General features: G+C 43.9%; 1 protein-coding gene across 3 annotated transcripts; it reads right to left on the minus strand.

The window, feature by feature from the left end:
- Nucleotides 1–535: 535 nt before the first annotated feature.
- SEC22C (SEC22 homolog C, vesicle trafficking protein) lies at nucleotides 536–19,393 on the minus strand. Of its 3 annotated transcripts, none has more exons than XM_006051806.3 (7): nucleotides 19,239–19,393; nucleotides 12,572–12,780; nucleotides 10,565–10,728; nucleotides 8,044–8,223; nucleotides 4,495–4,613; nucleotides 2,985–3,050; nucleotides 536–1,079 (listed from the first exon to the last, which is right to left on the minus strand). In XM_006051806.3, exons 2-7 carry the CDS (start codon nucleotides 12,751–12,753, stop codon nucleotides 879–881), a joined length of 912 nt encoding a protein of 303 aa, XP_006051868.3. In that variant the 5' UTR covers nucleotides 12,754–12,780; nucleotides 19,239–19,393; the 3' UTR covers nucleotides 536–878. The 3 variants fall into 3 exon arrangements, with proteins under 3 accessions (XP_006051868.3, XP_006051869.3, XP_006051870.3); XM_006051807.4 differs by having other exon boundaries at nucleotides 19,022–19,379; XM_006051808.4 differs by having other exon boundaries at nucleotides 18,953–19,379.
- Between the last annotated feature and the right edge of the window lie 1,389 nt (nucleotides 19,394–20,782).

A 20,782-nucleotide genomic window follows, 5' to 3' on the forward strand; every position in this document is an offset into this window, starting at 1 on the left:
AAGCAGCCTCTCCCACCTGTAACTGTAAACTGCCACCGTGTGAATGTGTGACCCACCTCCTCTAGTTTGTGGCCAACTGCAAGGAGTCCTGATATTCTCATTTCTGCTCATGCTTATAGGCTTATGATCCAGTAGCACTGGTTACTCAATTTTAAAAATATTCAGATATACCCTACAAATAAATACAAAACATTTCTGTATCCCTACAGTCCCACTACCATGAAAGGTTATATATAAATTAAATAAGTTCAGTTTTCTCAACCATTATCTCAGTTTCAGTTTGTTCTTAACCCTAAGTGAAGTTCAATTTATATCCAAAATATATTTAAATATTCTAAAGGTATCAGACCTAAGTTATCAAAAATGTAAACAAAATTTATCTATGTTATACCTATAAACCACTTTTTAAGTTAATTCACCCTGTGCTGACCCTCTTAAAAAAAAAAACTCACCAAAGTCACATTTAGACTGAAAAGCTGATACAGATGTTTAAGTGGTTCCTTGGAGACAACTGCCAATTACTTAAAACTACCGATACTGAATCTACTGGTTTATTGCATCACTCAACGTAAAAGACCAAAATCATTCTATGTTGGTCTTCCAGTAATGCGCTTTCTGACTGGGCTCCCAGATTCTGCTGTCCAAAGTGCTGAACTGGAGATTCTGCAGTAACTCTCACAGAAAACCGAGACCAGGTGCCCAGCAACTTCATGCTTCCCACTGCACCGGTGAAAAAAATCTTGGTTCTCAGGATCAGTCTGCTTTGGTTGAAAGGAACTTCAAGGATGGAAACTTGAGGTGAAGCAAGGAGTAAAAGGGGAAACGCCGATGACCCTCAAAGGAAAATCAAAGGATCCGTCCATCCCACGGCCTCAGCCTCACACTCCACAGTCAGACTGCTTGTCCTGAAGCTGCCTTGTCAGTATCTGATGCGAAGACAGGAAAGCCACTCCTATGTGGAAGAGGATTTGCCAGAGGTTCCTCAGCCCATGCAGGTACATGTTGCCCAGGCAAATGAAGAGCAGCATCAGCACCACCTTCGTAGTCCTGGCTGGACTGTAGAACAGGTACAGATAACACTGAAATGACACCGAAGAGGGAGGCCCATCAGAGATAGCAAGATGGCTGAGGTCAGACGCCAGGTCCACTGATAGTACCCGCCCTGCAGTGTCGTTTCATACACGTTGGCTTAGTAAACTGAAATTTGTTACAGTGGAGCTTGGACTCACTGGATCAGTTGTTGTCAACCGGTAGAGCAAAGTGGGGATATGGAAGAGATAAGAAAAGTGAAATAGAAGGTCACAGGAGGAATGAGAACACAGCCCTCTTGAAAGAATTTAAGAAATACAGACAGACATGTCCAGGCTGTGCTGTACAGAAAGAAGAGATGTGGGTCAGGGGCAGACAGCCAGGTGGGCATACCCTAACAAGAGCAACTGGCCTAAAGGAACTTTTCCTTTGGGGGAGTCATAACAGGTGAGAAAGTTGATGAGAGAAGCTCTGCTTTTACTATATTAGTTTTTCCTGAGTTACAACTACATAGGGGACCACTGTTCCCTAGACAGCCTCCCTATTACATCTTCAGAAGCATCTCTGACTCAGGGAAAGGTCTTCCAGAATGATGCTTCCTGTAGGGCTATCACACAGAAAGAGGACATTCTTGTTCTGCAAAAGGTGGAAATCATTTTTTGTTTCAATGTTTTTTATAAAAAAAAAAAAGGCACATTCTGAAAACACAGGGCAATCTGACAAAAGCTCAGAGTGAAGTGGGAGGGAGAGTTCCCCATCGAAAGAGCTAATCAAGTTAGACCACAGATGAGGGGATGAAGGTGGAACTGTAAGATCCCTGCAGCCCTGAAATGCAAGGTCCAGAAAACTATTCTTGGCAACACCCATGATCTTGGAGACCTGATTTTCCAAAGAATGAGTGTATTTTCAATCTTAGGTTGAAAATTTCTTTTTGCACAATCAGATAATTCGTAAAAATAGGCCATCTAGGATGTACACAGAAGAGAGAGGAAGTGCCCTGAGAAAAGAACTTTTAATTAAAAGAAGAAGAGGGTTAAATATGCATAAAAGGTACTAAAATCCTAGACTTTGTAGAGGGTGGAGAAAGAGAGTCAGGTTTTTTTGTTAGAATTAACTCTGCTTAAAGGGGATTCAAGTCTTGCCTGGTGGCTCAGACGGTCAAGAATCTGCCTGCAATGCAGGAGACCTGGGTTCGATCCTTGGGTTGAGAAGATCCCCTGCAGAAGGGAATAGCTACCCACTCCAGTATCCTTGCCTGGAGAATTCCATGGCAGAGGAGCCTGGTGGGCCACAATCCATGGGGTTACAAAGAGTCAGACACGACCAAGCGACTAACACTTTCACTGCTACCTTTTCATAGGGGATTCAAAAGCCCCTTCCTACTCCAGCCCTTAAGCACGCAGCTTCTCCGAAAATAACTAATAATCAAAGCGCTCTAGTTAGTATTATAATTTTTGTTTCATTTCCTAAGGACAGATTTGATTTCTATTAGAAACAACAATTTTTTCCCCAGTCCTGTGTCTGAAAAAAAACACATATACCTGGGCATCAGTTCTGCAGAAAGACATTTCTGTACTTGGATGCCCAGCAATAAGCACAAGGCAGGACTCTGCCTCATACTGGCCAGGCCCAACCCAATCCCCACTGCAGTCTCATCCCTCCCTTCTTGGGAGCCCAGTCCCAGTTTCTAGTTTCTGTCCTGCACTGTTTCAGAGGCCCTGAGGCCTAGGGCAAATGACTTTCCCTTTCTGGGCCCAAAAGTCTTTTCTCTGTACAATGAGAGGACTGCACAGGATGGGTGGAAAGTTGTTCTGCTAAGGGCTGGGACTGTCCATGATTTGAACCAACGTCTTGGTGGAATGAAAGCAGGATCTGGAAACTCACTGATGGTTCCAACAGAGCAAAATAAGGTAATGGGTTTAACCCACTCACTAAAACATCAACATTTCACCCACCTGGAAAATGCAGGCTACAAAAGGAATAAGAAAAGCCAGAATATTTCCAATTTCTTCATGTGCAACCTAAGACAAATAAGAGGAACACAAGAAAAGGAACAGTTAGAGGGAATGAAACACTATGACATGAAGTGCATTACTCTGCATTGGGTCTGGTATAACCGACAGTACAAAATCCCTGCCTGGGTGAGAAACCAGCCCCTGTTCATGTATCAGACCGGGGGATGACAGAAGATCCTTCTGAATGGCCTGGACACACCAAGCACGTCCAGTTCCCATGCATGTGTGCTGAGCCCGCAACCCGGAATGTCCCCACCCCCAGCCCCGCCAAGCTCTCAAAATCCAACTCATCTGTCAGTACTAACTTTCCCCAGTCCCTCCCGCCCCAGGTACCGCCACCTCCTAGTGATGTCACCATACTCTGCTATGTGCCCCGAGGCAGGGACTATGTCTTGAGCAACAAACCCCTATTCTAGTGCATACAGACATTTGGTAAGTATCCGCTTATGAGTCATCATAAACAGTAAGAGCGGCAACCATAGCACGTGTTGGCCAAAGATGGGGTGTGGAAACAGCCAGCCACCACTCAGGGCCCAGGATGCTGCCATTCCCCAAACACCCTGGTCTCTGTAAGGCCCCTGAGATTCAACCTCAGCTGCACTTCAGATTTTAGCTACCACGTGCCTAGGTGTGAGCATCATGACTCTGGCTTTTTTTTAAATTGAAGGATAGTTGATTTACAGTGTTGTGTTATTTCTGCTATACAGCAAAGTGACTCGGTTATACACACACGTACATTCTTTTTTATATTCTTTTCCATTATGGTTTATCTCAGGAGATTGGATACAGTCCCCTGTGCTATAGTAGGATCTTGTTTATCCATTCTAAATGTAATAGTTTGCATCTACTTATCTCCAACTCTGTTTTTAAAGTTAACATCTATCTGTTCATGTTCATAATGGTACCATGCTTGTTTTTAAGTGCTTGAAATACTTCAAAATTTAAAAATAATAAGTAAAAAGCATTAGAATAGAAAGCTGCTTTGAGATGAGCAGGCTTCCAAATCAACTTCATAGTGATACAGTTCTTTTGACAAAGACACAGGGAGGCTGGTATCCATCTGAATGATATAAATCGGATTATGAGACAACTCTATCTGGGGAAAAAGGGCCTGAATCTTAAAGTCTGAGAGTCAAACTTTGCCTTGGATGAACAATCCAGCCCCTGCAGGGACTCTCGGTGTCCCCAGGGCCACGGGGTGGCCGGCTGTCCTTATAGCAAGGTGTCCATTTCACACCAGTATTCCAACAGCCCCTTTGGCTTCTCAGGAAAACAAATACAAAAGAGCAAGTTTCTTATTTGCTCAACTCATTATGAAGAATAAAATGAGAAGTAAGAATTTTACTTCAATTTTTAAAACGTAGTGAATAATAACCTTCTAAACAATATGCACCCATATCTGCTTCTTCCATCGCCTGTCTTTCGATTTAAACTGTATAGAAAAGGTTACCTGTAAAGAATGTTCTGCGAGGTGAATTCCGCGAATGAGGTTCAGGGCAGCGCACATGATGTTGAGAATAAGGGAAAGGACGCCCAGGGCTGTCACTGGTTCCATTCGGAAACTAGGAGCTACACAAGGAAAAAAAGGAAGTGTTTAGTGAAAACAATTTCTATATGAAAAAAAAGTAAAAACATGAACTAGACCTCTGCTAATGAACAAGTTCAATTAAACACACAATTGCAAACATATTAATTTAAAAACCGCTATAGTTAGAGTGGGAAAAGGCAAGGGATGAAGGACAGAAAGGAGCTGGAAATCCAAGGTGAATTTCTTTGAGAAAGAGGCCTTTCTCTAAGAAAGCATAGATTTTCTTAAGTGCTTCATTTCCTTTCTATTTAAACCAGCGGTTCTCAGCCAGAGATGATAAGGCTCTTCAATCAATGTTTAGGGACATTTTAGGTTGTCCTCCCTGGGAACAGGTTGCTACAATGTGCAGGACAGCTTCCATAACAAAGAATTTCCAGTACAAAATGTCAGTAGGGCTTAGGCTGAGAAATCCAGATTTAAAACAGTTTATGGCTTTAGTTGTAAATTGCCTGTCAAACCCTAAAGCTTTTCTATTACACACCTCAACCATCAGCATGTAAAGTGTTCCATTCTTTTTCTGATAGGGACAATATTCAATATTATGTGTGCTTCTGGAGCAATTCATAGCAAATGCAATTTTTTACATTTCAAAGTTATTGGGAAGAGGAGGGAAACATGGATTATTTCGGCTACAAGCTATTTCCAGAACTCTAATCAAGACAAAATGATCACTCCCTCTTTAAAGATAACTGCTAAAACTGACTCTGGTTCACACAATTAAGCAGGGTCCCACCATTCTCTTGCTGTGCTCCTTTTATTAATTTATTTTATTTTTTTGCTGTGCCACTCGGCATGTGGGATCCTTCCCCGACTAGGGGTGAACCCCCCATTCCCAGCATTGGAACTGTAGAGTCTTAGCCACTGGACCACCAGGGAAGTCTTTGCTGTACTCCTTTTAAATCATCCTTTTTTGTCCTCACATTTCCCTCATATGGATACACACACACACACACACCACAGCCCAACTGATGCCTACTGTTAGTGTGTTAGTTTACATTACCAAAATTCCTCTCAGAAACGAGCTACCTGTTAAGACTCTAGACTTGGGACAATAGTGGGGAGTCAGACCACAGTAAAACGTCCTAGAAAGATAGGCAAGTTGTCACCTTCTGCATTTGCTCCTCTTGTCTACGTGGTTAAAAAACAAAACATACATCACAAAGTGACCCTGTCTTCAGGTACAGCAAAGGAGAAGCTTGGGGTCTGATGCCCCAGACGTCCTTCCATGAATGTTAAGTCCAATCCCAATGTAAATTACAACAACTTACTGAATGGCATAAGAGTCAATCCAGGAATTCACTGGTTGAAACAGTTCAAATCGAAAACCAAAGTTAAGCCAAAAACGTGAACATTTAAAAAACACCACTTTCAAAATTCAAGCAATGAGTTTAGCATAAAACTGTTAACAAAGTAATTAGACTATTATGGTATAGATGGTTCTGTCTTCCAGGGAAGGATTATACTATTACAGAGTTCTTAGAATGCAAATATCCACTTTAACTAAAAGTTGGTTTAACTGGATATAACTGTAAACAAAGAATACAAAAAAGCATGCTTTGCTATGTGCTAGGTATTGAATGCTTCACGTCGTTAGTGGCACACTAAGTCACGGATGCCAGGGCACTGTGAATATGTTCACCAACACTTCATTCCTCAGACAAGGACTCAGAAATCCAAAGGGACAGAGAGATGTCTCTGGGTCCCACAGAGAACCCAAGAGCGAGAGGTCTAGTAGGCCTGGCCCTGACCCCTGCCCACTCTCATCCCCACAGCCCTCCACGCCCTCCATCAAGGAGTGGGGGTTTCTTGGTGGAGATTTGCAATGTTTCACCATTGCAGTGATGAGATAAGGACTCACTGTTAAAGGAAAAAAGGAGAGAGAGAGAATGTACAAATCTGTACTATTCAACAAGTGACTTCCAGCAAAAGAGAATGAAAATCTCCTTCAGTTCAGTTCAGTTGCTTAGTCATGTCTGATTCTTTGTGACCCCATGGACTACAGCACACCAGGCTTCCTTGTCCATCACCAACTCCCAGAGCTTGCTCATGTCCACCGACTCATGTCCATTGAGTCAGTGATCATATCCAACCATCTCATCCTCTGTCGTCCCCTTCTCCTCCTGCCTTCAATCTTTCCCAGCATCAGCGTCTTTTCCAATGAGTCAGCTCTTCACATCAGGTGGCCAAAGTATTGGAGCTTCAGCTTCAGCATTAGTCCTTCCAATGAATATTCAGGACCGATTTCCTTTAGGATGGACTGGCTTGATCACCTTGCTGTCCAACAGACTCTCAAGAGTCTTCTCTAACACCACAGTTCAAAAGCATCAATTCTTTGGTGCTCAGCTTTCTTTATGGTCCTCTCACATCATATGTATGGTCTCTCACATCCATACATGACCACTGGAAAAACCACAGCTTTGACTATAACGGACCTTTGTCGGTAAAGTAATGTCTCTGCTTTTTAATATGCTGTCTAGGTTGGTCATAACTTTTCTTCCAAGGAGCATGCAGCTTTTAATTTCATGGCTGCAGTCACTATCTGCAGTGATTTTGGAGCCCAAAAAAATAAAGTCTGTCACTGTTTCCATTGTTTCCCCATCTATTTCCCATGAAGTGATGGGACCAGATGCCATGATCTTCATTTTTTGAATGTTGAGTTTTAAGCCAGCTTTTTCACTCTCCTCTTTCACTTCCATCAAAAGGCTCTTTAGTTCCTCTTTGCTTTCTGCTATAAGGATGGTTTCATCCGCATATCTGAGGTTATTGATATTTCTCCCTGAAATCTTGATTCCAGCTTGTGCTTCATCCAGTCTGGCATTGTATATGATGTACTCTGCATACAAGTTAAATAAGCAGGGTGACAATATACAGCCTTGACGTACTTCTTTCCCAATTTTGAATCAGCCCATTGTTCCATGTCAGGTTCTAACTGTTGCTTCTTGACTTGCATACAGATTTCTCAGGAGGCAGGTAAGGCAGTCTGGTATTCCCATCTCTTTAAGAATTTTCCATGGTTGTTGTGATCCACACAGTCAAAGGCTTTAGCGTAGTCAACAAAGCAGATGTTTTTCTGGAATTCTCTTGCTTTTTGTGTGATCCAACAACATCATTTATATGTGCAGGGTTCACCCTGCTTAAGAAAACAACCTGCTAAGTCACTTTTCTAAATTTCATCAGAAGAGGTGCCTCCCTTCAGATCAGCTTACTTGTCACAACAGTCAAGCTTCTTTCTTTTTTTTTTTTTTTTAAATAAAAGCTACCTGGAAACAAGATCAGCCCATGTCTTTTCCCCCACACATTTTATATACCGCCCCCCACCCAAACACCTTCCTAGTCGAACAATCAATGTCCATTTGAAATACACACTCTCACCTCATTTTCATCAATACCAGAGTGCAGCAAGCCACGTACCTGGCTCCAGGTGCATCAGTGTGTGTCCGTTCATCACCCCATTAGCCACATCTGTGTCTTCCAGGGTGAGAACCACTGGTGGCTGGAACTTGAGTTCCTCCTGAATTTTTCCTAAGCTGCTGTCCATCTGGGTGGAACTTACATAGTTAAAATGCCACTTCACTTTCTGAATGACATTGTCTGTGAAAAGAGAGCAGTCCAAACTGAATGTCATCACAATGGATGTTATAAGACAATAGGTACACAATGAAATTTGCATTTCTAAGCAAGCTAATAAGTTAGCCAGACTCTGAAGAGTGTCAACTACACATGAGGGTCGAATGATTTGTAGATATCAGGAATGGTCTCATCAGTCTCTCAGAGGAGAATAATTAAAATGTGACAGTCTGTCCATCAGGACCTCAGTGGCAAGGGAATCAGGGGACAGGCTTGAGTCTTAGCTCAAGCACAACTCATAGTACAAACCTGGGCCATTCACAAAGGATTTCTAAGATTGCAAAATGGGGACGGTCATTCTTGACCTGATTATCTCAAGAAAAGGCGTGTGAAAAAAAACTACAAATGAATGTGAATATGTTGTGCAAACCAGGATTATATGAAAGGTATTGGTTTTAATTATTTGATTTACATTTAGTATTAATCCATCACCAACTTTTAATAAGTACTTGAGGTGAAATTTCAAATATATTGACAAAACAAAATCATGTATAATTCTAATATCCATGTGGGGTGTGTGCATGCGCTCAATCGTATCTAACTCTTTGTGACCCCATGGACTGTAGCCCACCAGGCTCCTCTGTCCATGGAATTCTCCAGGCACGAATACTGGAGTGTGTTGCCTCCAGGGGATCTTCTCAACCCAGGGATTGAACCTCAGTCTCTTGCATCTCCTGCATCAGCAGGTGGATTCTTTACCACTGTGCTACCGGGAAGCTCTAATATCCACGTACTTTTACTTTCATCCTACTCTCACTCAATAATGAGCAAACGTGATGCCAGGAAGGGGCTCCTGTGAGACAAAGCCCAACACTTTCAAAGGAGGAGGCATGCAGAGATGACAGGGGAGAGGAGAACACAGGTCTACCAGCTGCCAATCAAACGACAGCCAAGGGATGCTGCAGCTATGGTCTACTTGGGGACACAGAAGAAGTGGGGCTGAGAGTGGCAGTCCTCACAGGGAGTCTTAAGAGGAACTTGTGGTCTATGTCACAGGCCTACCAGGTGCAGGCTGGAGTACCAGGGAGTTTCCCAGTACCTCTGGGTGACACCAAAAGACAGTGCTGGCCCTATTACTGATGGACTGGCCACAGACCACACGAGGGGGTGTGAGCAGTAGCTGCCAGAAAGCCTAAGTGGCCACATTTCCAGGTGGCAGCCCTGCACCTGACCCTGAGAACCAAATGCTGTCAGCCCCCCATTCAAGAGCATCACAGGGACCGTGGCAGGTTACATTGAGACTGGAGAACCCCCCAACTCCCACCTCCACTCCTCTTCTCCCCCTCAAAAATGACCTGAATCACACCTGACAGAAACAGGGCCTATGCTATCACAACTGCTGTGTTCCAGACCCTTGGGCCTCCACAGGGCCTCTCTGACAGAGCCTAGAAAAGTAGTCTTGTCTTCCAGAGCTGTGTTTCTCGAACCTCTGCATAAGGACTAGTGTTTCCTTATTTCCAAATGGTTGCAGACAGATACTTGGATAAAATACAATTGAAAATGTCACAGGAATGTCCAAGTACCGTAAGAATGTCTAACCTTTTATTGTCTCCCTGTATGTGCCTCGTGCTGGAAGCACAGGTCCATGAACCACCCTTGAGCAGTGGTGCTCTAGGGCAGGGGTTGGCACAGTGTTCTCAGAGTGCCAGACAGACAATGTTTTAAGTTTATAGGCCCCAGATGGCCCGTCACAGCTCATCTCTGCCAGGGAAGGGCAAAAGCAGCCACAGACAACCTGTCAGTAATAGAGCAAGCGTGGTTGTGTTCCCCTTTATTTACAAAAACAGACTCTCAGCCTGCAGTTTGCTGACCCCCCTGCCCCAGAATAAGATACAGGGTTCACCCTCTTCTACCCCGCTCCAAGCTCTGGAGAGGTAAAAAGCCAGAGTGTTGGACCTGGCTTCAAGTTTGCAGGCCCCTTTCATTGCTGTGAAATTTCATAAAAGTGAAGTGAAGTCGCTCAGTTGTGTCTGACTCTTTGCGATCCCATGGCCTGTAGTCTACCAGGCTTCTCTGTCCATGGGATTTTCCAGGCAAGAGTACTGGAGTGGGTTGCCATTTCCTTCTCCAGGGAATCTTCCTGACCCAAGGATCAAACCCAGGTCTCCTGCATTGCAGGCAGACACTTTACCCTCTGAGCCACCAGGGAAACCCCCTGAAATTTCATGGCATGAGGCTATTCTTCAGTGACATGGTCCTGAACCTCCAGTGGTTTTCCCCAATGGTCAAAGCCAAACTCAAACTGGAAATTCTATACATACAATGCTGCAAGAAAGAATAACAACTAAGAAAGTGGGTTACAAACCAAATTCGAGAAAGGCATATGGCCTGGAGGCGAGGCCGACGCAGGTGGTGTCATAGGAAGCTGTGAATTCCCACCACAGCGTCTCCAGGAAGCAGAAGGCCATGGCTGCTGGACACTGGAGGGAGCAGATAGCCATGCAGGCCACGTCCCGCGAAGAAGAGAAGCTGTAACGAAAGAAACTATGTCACCAGGGAATGGACCCACATATTCACATCCTGCACCCGGCCATCACCTTGCCTCCACTCTGGATTTGCTGGGCCTTGAACAGCCTGGAGCTGTCTGTTGCATACATATCGTCTCTTCAGGTAGACCTGCCGGGGACTGTGCCTTTCTTACACTTCCTCGAAAATGTATAGCAGCATTTGCCACTGACAAGGTGTGATTACTCTAACTTGCCTGCGTCCATGCTAACTCAGTCATGTACGACTCTTTGTGACCCCTTGGACTCTAGACTGTCAGGCTCCTCTGTCCGTGGGATTCTCCAGGCAAGAATGCTGGAGTGCATTGCTGTGCCCTCCTCCAGGGATCACTTTAACTTATTGATCATTAAACAAGCTATGGGACTGCTCACCTGTAAGAAAAAATGTCTGTTTCCTCTGTGAAAATAATGGTGAATATTTAAGTTAAAAGACAAACGAGTAAACACTGTATATTCTACTTTTCAAATAATGACTGAATGGCCCAGAATTTCATTTGAAGTCATAGGTTTTTGCTTTTTCTGAGAAAAGGTTTCCTCTTTGAGGTACAGCACAAAATGTGCATAGAATGTGAGATTATTCCAGCCTAACAAGGACGGGACCCCCAAGGAAGGGGGTTTCAGGCACCCAGAGAAGGGAGCTGCAGATGTGGGCAGATGCAGCTTAGTGTTGGCTCCTGGGCACCCGGCCAACAGGTGACAGCTTCACATGCCTGCCATCTGCGTCCCTCTTCAGGCCACAACTCTTCTTGCCTGACAGTCCCACCTAGTCTGGAGGCAGGCCTAGACTTTCCTTTTTGTTTTCCTGATTCTGAGACTGGACTACCCTAATGGATCCCACCTTAATCGGGTGAATCAAAAATTTACTATTAAGGGGAGCAAAAAGGACTTGGGAAGTGAAAACCTAAATTCTGGAAAAGAGAGATGTAAAATCTGTAACAGCCCATTGTGAGATTTCAAAACCTGCCTTGCCCCTGATCCCTCCACAGAACATCTTTCGTCTCTAAGCCCTAAAATAAGAAATGACACAACCAGAACCTGGCTGCTAGTTGCCTGCACTCAAATCCTGGCTCTACCACCTTAGGTTAAAAAGTTGTTTAACCTCAGTTTCCTTCCCTGTAAAATAGGTCTAATACCACTATCTACCTCATAGGCCACCTACAGCACTTAGAATAGGGCCTAGACCATAGAAAACAGTACTAGTTCTTCTGACCATGATTTCTGTAACCACCTGATTCCTGCTTCCACTGGAGCGCTGGCCTCACTGTATCGTGCTCAGTGTCCTCTCATTTGACTTGGAGTTCCTTGAGAAGACGGACCTACTGATGCTCATTTTTCACTCCCCTGCTCCTGTCACATAAAATTTTTTTTTTTACTTTAAAATTTGTTTTAAAGGTGAAAACATTTTAAAAAGCAAAAACTGAGGGCTAAAACTCCAAGTCAAGCCTTATTTTCTTGGCGTCCTCACTCTCATCCTTTTCCTTGTCCTGACATTTTAATCCAGTATTTCCTCCCGACTTGCCTTTCTCCACGCCTGCACCCTAATGCAGAAAAAACTACCAAACTAAAAGCATGAAGACTGGGTGACCTGGTGCTCGCAGTGCTCATGGCCTCTCCGCTCACAGTGAGGTGGGAGTGAGGCTGCAAAGCTCGAGTGCCTTTGATTCTACTGTAGATACACGACCTCGAACAGCTGTCTGACGTGAGACCTGCTCTTCATATGGTGTGATTAGCATAATGCCACCTCTGCACATGGTTCAGAGTGACCCAAATTGGGCTGATATTCTGGAACAGGAAACAGGCTTGCTTACTGGATGCTGAAGTCACATCCTTCTGCGGAACCTCGACCTGGATACTGGGCCAGTCGCAAGGCTAAAGTCTTGAGGCGTCTCCTGCATTCCAGGAAGTCTTGGCTGTGGTAGAAATCAGTGGAGGCTGAGAGCGGCAGTCCATCCCTCACCCTTACCACGCAGGCAAAAAGGATCAAGGACATGGTCCGCAAGAGAAGTCATGAGGACACCTGAGGAAGGAAGGTCACCTTGTTACTGAGGGCCCAGTGATGAGCTGGCAGCAGCCCGCCCTGGAAATGTTCACTCTGGGTTGTCTCGCCCTCACCTCTACTATAAATGCAAATGTGGCTTTTATTATAACTTCCCTGCCCTCTGTTGCTAGATCACTCCCAACTGTCGCCCCTCCATTAGCCTCCCTGTCTCATCTTCACTTGAAATCCTCCTTTTCCTTCTCTCTAATGAATGTCTCCATTTCCAGAGTTAAACCAACTGGGATGAGGGAATGGAGATGTGAGGAAGCAGGCCGAAAGGGAGCCACAGCAGTGACAGTGAGGAACACGACACGGGCCGCAAGATGGCCCCAAAGGGACAGGAAGAGCCTGACGCTGATGCAGCAGGGACGGGGTCCAGGGAGCTGTGCGTTTCAGGTGCTCCATGGAGGTAAGTGCTGAGTGGTTCACTTGCCATATCCTGACCTGCAGTAGAGGGATTCTGAGCATTTAACCTAAAGCTGGTGGCAAGGAAGGCAGAAGGCGAAAAGAAAAGAGAGAGGATAGCGTGTCCTCCTGAATTTCTTCACGTTTGACACTGAGCCAATCTTCAGAATGATGACTGAGTTCCTCCAGATGGCTAAAGTAAGTCATTTAGCAAATGATATTATGGTAAGATACTAAATATTTAGCCATGATAGGTGAGCACCATTAAGAAACACTAGGAAACAGATTTGGAGGCCTCGTGGTGCCTGAGGCAAACTGGAACAAGGTGCTTCTCAGGGTGGAAACAGCCCTGGACCAGTTCTGCAGGCAGAGCCTGGAGGGGTTTCATCCCCCATCTGCAACTTCTGCGTGTGCTCGCACGGGGCGTAACCTCACACATGCGTGCGGCAGCCCTGCACCCAGGGATTAGTGGGTGGCTCTATCAGCTTTCATGCATCTTCCCATGTATCCACACATCCTGTTTCACAGACCCTGTTGTCAGGGCCTCTACCTGGGTAGGATATTAGCAGGTGTGTGCACTGCCAAAGAACACTGGGGATGTAATCTGGCACCTCAATTCCCATGAGCAGTAGGAAATGGGAGCCCTAGGATACACGCTGCTCTTTTCACCTCTGTGGCTCTGTGCATTCTTCACCCGAGTTCACACTCTTCAGATCTCCCCACATCCAAATCCACACCAAGGACTGTCTCCAATACACCCTCCTAGAAGTACTTTTACCTCTCTCTAAATTCCCAGAGAAACTACCTCTTTGTTTTCTGTGTTACTGACTTACCATTTCTACTACCTAAGGGTAAGTTCTAAGAGTAAAGGCCATATCTGTAATGGATGAATGGATAATTAATCCCAGTTTAAACAGGAAGAAACTGCAGTAGTATAAAAATAACAGAAGGCTAAAGGCTTCCCCAGTGGCTCAGATGGTAAAGAATATGCCTGCAATGCAGGAGACAGGGGTTCAATCCCCAGGTCGGGAAAATCCCCTAGAGAAGCGAATGGCAACCCACTCCAAGAGTATTCTTGCTTGGGAAATCCCATGGACAGAGGAGTCTGGTGGGTTACAGTCTGTGGGGACGCAAAAGAGTCAGACATGACTTACCAACTAAACAACAACAACTACAAAATAAAAATTAGTCTACCAGGCAACAGACCATACATAGCCCATTTCTCTGATCTCCCCAGACTTTCCATTGAGGGGTAAAAATGTAAAAAATCTAAGGAACTAGGAAAGGAAGAAATAAGCAAGAAATAAAATGACTCCTATCTGCAGATGACATAATTGTCTACATGGAAGATCCCTGAGAACCTACAAAAAAACAAAAACCAAAAAACCTCCTAAAATGAAGGAGGAGTTCAACAAGGTTTCAGAATATAAGATCAACACACAAAAATCAATTCTTTTTCTACATACCAGCAATGGTTCATAGAAACAAAAATTTAAAATACCATTTATCATCATCCCCAAAATGATCTCAATAAAGCTATACTTTTTTTAATGCAATGTTAGTTGCTCAGATGTGTCCGACTATTTGTGATCCCATGGACTGTAGCCCAGCAGGCTCCACTATCCATGGGATTTCCCAGGCAAGAATACTGGAGTGGGATGCCATTTTCTTCTGCAGGGAATCTTCCTGATCCAGGGATCGAATCCAGGTCTCCTGCAGGCAGATTCTTTGCCATCTCAGCCACCAGGGAACCCCATTTTTAATGCAATACTTAGGTGTAAATCTAACAAAACATGTATGGGACTTGTAGGCTGAAAACTATAAAACACTGCTGAAAGAAATCAAAGAAGTCCTAAGTGAGGAGATATACCATGTTATGAACTAGAAGACTCAACATAGTAAAGATCTCCCCCCAAAGTGATATACAGGTTCAATATAATTCCTGTAAAAATATCAGCAAGATAGTTTATAGATATAAATAAGAATATTCTAAAATCTATACGGAAAGGCAAGGGAGCTAAAATAGCTAAAACAATTTTGAAAAAGAATAAAGGGGACCATACCTCACAATCCTATTTCAAGACTTGTTGTATAGCTACAGTAATCAAGGCTGTGTGTTATTAGCAGAGAGATAGGCACACAGATCAGCGAAACAGAATACAGAACCCATAAATTAGACCTACACAAGAACAGTCAAATGATTTTGACAATGGTACAAAAGCAATTAAATGGAAGAAGGACAGACTTTTCAACAAATGGTGCTGGAGCAATGAATATCTATAGGGAAAGAAAGAGGGAGAAAGGGAGGTGTGAACGGATGGAAGGAAAAGAAAAAAAGAGAATCTTGACCTAGTCTCACACCTTACATAAAAAGGAAATCAAAACAGATCATAAATTTAAATGTAAAAACTAGAAGTATAAAAGTAGAAGAAAACAAAGAGAAAATGTTCAGGACTTGAGAAGGGTTCTCATGTATGAGACCAACAGCACAATCCATAAAAGAAACTGCAATAAATTGGATTTTATCAAAGTTTAAAACTTTTGCACTGCCAAAATCCACGTGAAGAGGATGAAAAGAAAAGCAAGAGAGTGGGAAAAATATTTTTAAACCACACACCTCCAAAAGGACTCTAGATATTTAGAATTTTTTTAAAACACTCTCAAAAGCCAACAGTGATAAAAAAAGATCCAGTTAGAAAATGGACAAAGCGCATGAACAGACATTTCACCAAAGAGGATATAGAGATGGCAAAAAAGAATGGGAAAAGATATCTAGCATCTCTAGCTATTAAGGGAAACACAACTTAAGATCACAGTGAGATAATATTACATACTGATTAGAACAGATACAAAAATTTTGAGTGACAATATCAAATGCTGGCAAACGTGCTCAGGAAGGGGATCTCTCACACACTGCGGGGAAGACTTTAACATAGGACAGTCACTCTGGAAAATAAGTCTGGCATGGAATATAAGTTTGGCAGGTTTTTTTTTTAACTAAACATGCAATTATCATACAATCTATCAGTCATACTCTGTACTATCTCTGCAAATTCCTGTCAGGATAACTGCTGTTGCTGTTCAGTTGTACAGTCGTGTCCGACTCCTTGTGACCCCACGGACTGCAGCCAGGCCTCCCTGTCCCTCACTGTCTCCCGGAGTTTGCCCAAGTTCATGTCCATTGAATCAGTCAGTATAATTACTTTAACAGAAAAATGGAAATAAGTATTAACTTAAAGTTTTTATATCCCTTACTTAAATTCAGCTCATACTTGTTTTTTATGTTTAAATGTCATTTAAAAATGTCTCTACTAGTAGAACAATATTCTTTTATGCTAATTAACTGTAATTCTGATGATTTATGCATGCATATTGAAGGGCATGTTTTATAGGGAGCAGCTCTGCAACTAAATAACATTTCCAAACTGGAAGGTACTATAATTTCTGAATTCATTAAAATAAAAGCTGCTTGCAGATAACCAGAATTCAGTTTATAAAAGGAAAGCAGTGGCATGAATCTGGAAAATCATGCCTCAGTTACAGAAAAAGTTATACAAGGACAAAGGCAGCTGAAGAGTGCTCACACAGACACACAAATCTGTCTTACTAGCTCCTTCTACAGGCCAGGGGACCCTAAAACCTAGCACCATGCCTGGCACATATTAGGAAGCTCTCAATATAACTTTTAAACTAATAAAGCTTATCTAAAAACTAAGTTTCAGAACTAATAAAAAAGCTTTCCTACAATAAATCTCCACTTGGAAAAGAGAAAGAGGTTTACATAAATGAAAAATTTTAAAAGAAACTGAAGTAGTAATCAAATATAGCACCCTAGTTACTATTAGAGTTTATAAAAATTATATTTTAATCTGCCTCTGCCATTTCCCAAATCCTTTTCTCAGCATCTATTTATAAACTGATCATGTTATCAATTGTCCCTTTTCTACTAGCAAAAGGCTGTGCTTAGCTGGAGCATTAAGCATCATCAGTGTAATGTGATGATGAAACCAGTGTAATGTGATTGATGAAACCAATTAGGTTTGTAGACATCAGAAAGCAGTACCACTGGTTTATTTTCATCTCTGTATCTTTAACCCTCTTCCAAACCTCTACCACATACACTTCTCCTCCTCTTTCCAAAGAGGGAAAAAGGTGGAGAGACAAACAGCACTAAACAACCAGGCCTTACCAAACAGAAATTTAAATAAGCAAAACAAGTTTGACTTGGCACACATATATCCAAACACAAGGGTTCACCATAAGGCATTGCTCACATCTCAAAACCACAATACATAGGACAAAATAGAGAAAATTACGTTTCTCTTACTGAATTCACCTTCAGCCACAGGACTTGAGAACTGGGCACACCTCATTCGTAGTTCAAGAAAGTGCTTTGGTTCTGCATTGCTTGGGGATGAGGTAGGGAGGAGGGTTACAGGTCAAGTTTGCCATTCCTTAGGAGCTAAGAAGAGTAGGGGATGGAATTTGATACCAACTAATATTATATGCCAGGTTTCCCAGGTGGCTCAGTGGTAAAGAATCCACATGCCAACGCAGGAAACACAGGAGACATCTGCTGTTCGATCCCTGGGTCGGGAAGATCCCCTGGAGAAGAAAATAGCAACCTACTCCAGTATTCTTACCTGAGAAATCCCACGGACAGGGAGCCTGGTGGGCTATACTCCATGGGGTCGCAAAGAGTTGGATATGGCTGAGCACGCGCGCGCGCGTGCGCGCGCACACACACACACACACACACACACACACACACACAATATTATATGCCAGGCACTATGCTATGAATTTTTACACTGATGATGCTTAATGCTCATAACTATCTATGAGATGGGGAAATGGTAGTTCTAAAGCTCAAGTGGTAGAGCTAGTACTCCATCCCAAACTTCCTTACTCAGAAATACTGGAAAGCCTGTGGTCTTTCCAGTACACTCTGTGTCTCTAAATCCAATCTTTGGGATTACAGCAACTCTATCTTGCTAAAACAGTTGCTTTCCCTGGAGCATTCATACTTAGAACGAATCAGAAATCTGTTAATAAAAGGAGCCAAGACCTAGGGTTACACTAGTTACAACTGCTCCTCACTCATTGTATTCCTTTGGATAAGTCACTTTTCCTCTCCGATCAGCAGTCATTTTTGGATGCCTTTGATCTCTGAGGCTCTAAGGATAAAAAGCTTTGGGACCCCATAATGTTCTCTGTGTTGTAAACACAAACTCTTAGAGCTATAACAACATTGCCTAAAATGTGTTTTCCAGGGCAAACCATTATGTCAATTTAATTCTATTTAGCAATAACAAAGGAGTCAATTATTTACATTTTCATTTTACTAAAATTATCTCTATCAGAATCAATTTCTTTCTTTGTACATTTAATGAAAATTGACCCTATCCACCGTCTGAATTTTATTTCTTTTCTGACCATGTCACAAATTTCACCAATTACTTTTCACCACTGGGAATATTCTTTTGTGGCTTTGATGTCTACAAACCTAATTAAGCACTGGAGTGCTTAATCCTTCTGGCACTGGAATCTAGATGTAATCCTATAACGGGCACATATGCTCATCACCTCCGACGTCTGATGTTCACAAAAGCTGGTCTACTAAACCCAGTATCTGGTAAACCAAGTCTTACAAGATCTGCACGCTAAGGGAAGTTTGTTATTAAAATACTCTGACATGAGGTTCGTGGATAATTAAGTAAACAATCATCCCATCATTCGGACACACCCCGTCTCCTCTCACTGTGGGCAGCGCTCCACCGGCATCTGGCAACTGAGGGTTCCCACAGGCTCGCACCTTGGGTCGTCCTGGAGTCAGGAGAGCAGCTGGCGGCGGAAAGGGGAGCCGAGACTTCGGGAAGCCCCAAGAAGCCCTGGAGAGCTAAACCGGGCCAGAGGGCCGGACGGGCCGGGGTGTAGGGGGCTCCACTTCCAGGCCCGCCCTGCGCCACACCCGACCCCGCCTGCTCTCGGCTAACGGACCGCAGCGCCCGCCTCAGCCCGCCAGCCCTCACCTCGCCCCGACAGCGGCCTCCGGGAGTCGGCGCCCTCCCGCCGCGCCACCCTCCGCCTCCTCTGCAATCAGCCCACCCGGCAGACCTGGCCCGGGTCACAGGCAGCCCAGGCACAGGTAGACGACCCTGCGCATGCGCGAGTCTTGAACCACAACATCTCCCCTGCCCCCGCTTATTCGCTGGTGCCGAGCAACACCCACACCCAAACCGACCAATCCTGGCGCGCCTCCACTGCCGGGTCCCGGAGGAGTATTGATTGAAAGACTTCTTAAAGGGCTTCGACCCAAATGTAGATTGGGCATGGCTGGGGTGCGCCTTCCAACTTTCCTCGCGTCTCCCGGTTCTCACCCGCGTGGGTCTGAGGTCCAAGTATGTAATTCCCACGTCCGGAGGTGCGAAGAGGCTTCTCAGTTTAAGCTTAGTTTCTGCCGGGGTAGTGAAAGGTTCTGATGTGTGGAAGTAAGGAGGTTCCGCGTGACGACGCGGTACGCCCGGGGCGTGGGTTCAGCTATCTGCTGGGCCAGAGGCCCGAGATAGTCAAACCAAAGATCACAGACTGCTGCCACCCTGGATGAGGTGCCAAAGTCCGGCCCCAAGGGACACACTCCAATCTGGGGGGCGGTCGTACTCACAGACTGGTGATTGATCAATTGGTGATTTATTCATTTAACAAATCGTAAGCACCTGCTGCGAACCAGACACTATGTCAGGAACTGCGGACAAAACGAGTAACTTCTGACACTAAAACCTATATTAAGAGGGGAGAGAAGACTGACAGCACCCATACTGCAATATACAACACATGTTTAAGTACAAACTGAGCTATGTACGAGCACGGGTTTTGAAAGGGTTTACTGGAGCTTCTGGCCTGGATTTGGTGGTTCGGGGGGCTTCCTTGACACTGGATGAGTAATAGCTAACTAGGCAAAGGGAGGAAGAGTGCTTCAGACAGAGAGATGTATAAAGAACTCTGTGTGGACTATAGCAGGGCTCCTTGAAAGATGAAAACCAACCCTGGGTTGGGGAGTGGTGAGGGGAGGTGGGTGCGGAGTTGTTTAATAGGCACAGGCTTTCACTTGGGGAAAATGAAAAAGTTCTGGAAACAGATAGTGGTGATGTTTGCACAACAATGTAATGTACTATATATCACAGAACTGTACATTTAAAAATGGTGAAAATGGTAAGTTTTATGTTATGTACATTTTGCCACCAAAAAGGAAAAATAAACTCAGAGTTTAGAGAGTAAAGAAGTAGAGTGAAAGCCACTAGAGAATAGAAGAGGTAAGATCATGTAAGGTATTGGAGGCCATAGTAGAATTTGGGACAGGTGAAAACTGATTGGATTTATATTTTGTAAAAACCACTTTGGCTGCTGACATTAAGATCAAAATGGAGATGGCTCTTGGAAACTGTGGTAGGGCCAGTTGGGAAGTCAATGCAGTTGTCTGGACAAGAGAAAATGAAGCTAGAATTTAGGCTGGAACAGTGTGAAGCAGAAGAGAAATGGGCAGTCTGCAGAGAAATGTAGAAGCAAAATCAATAGG

This window comes from Bubalus bubalis, chromosome 21 (genome assembly GCF_019923935.1).
Source record: "Bubalus bubalis isolate 160015118507 breed Murrah chromosome 21, NDDB_SH_1, whole genome shotgun sequence".
NCBI lineage: Eukaryota > Metazoa > Chordata > Mammalia > Artiodactyla > Bovidae > Bubalus > Bubalus bubalis.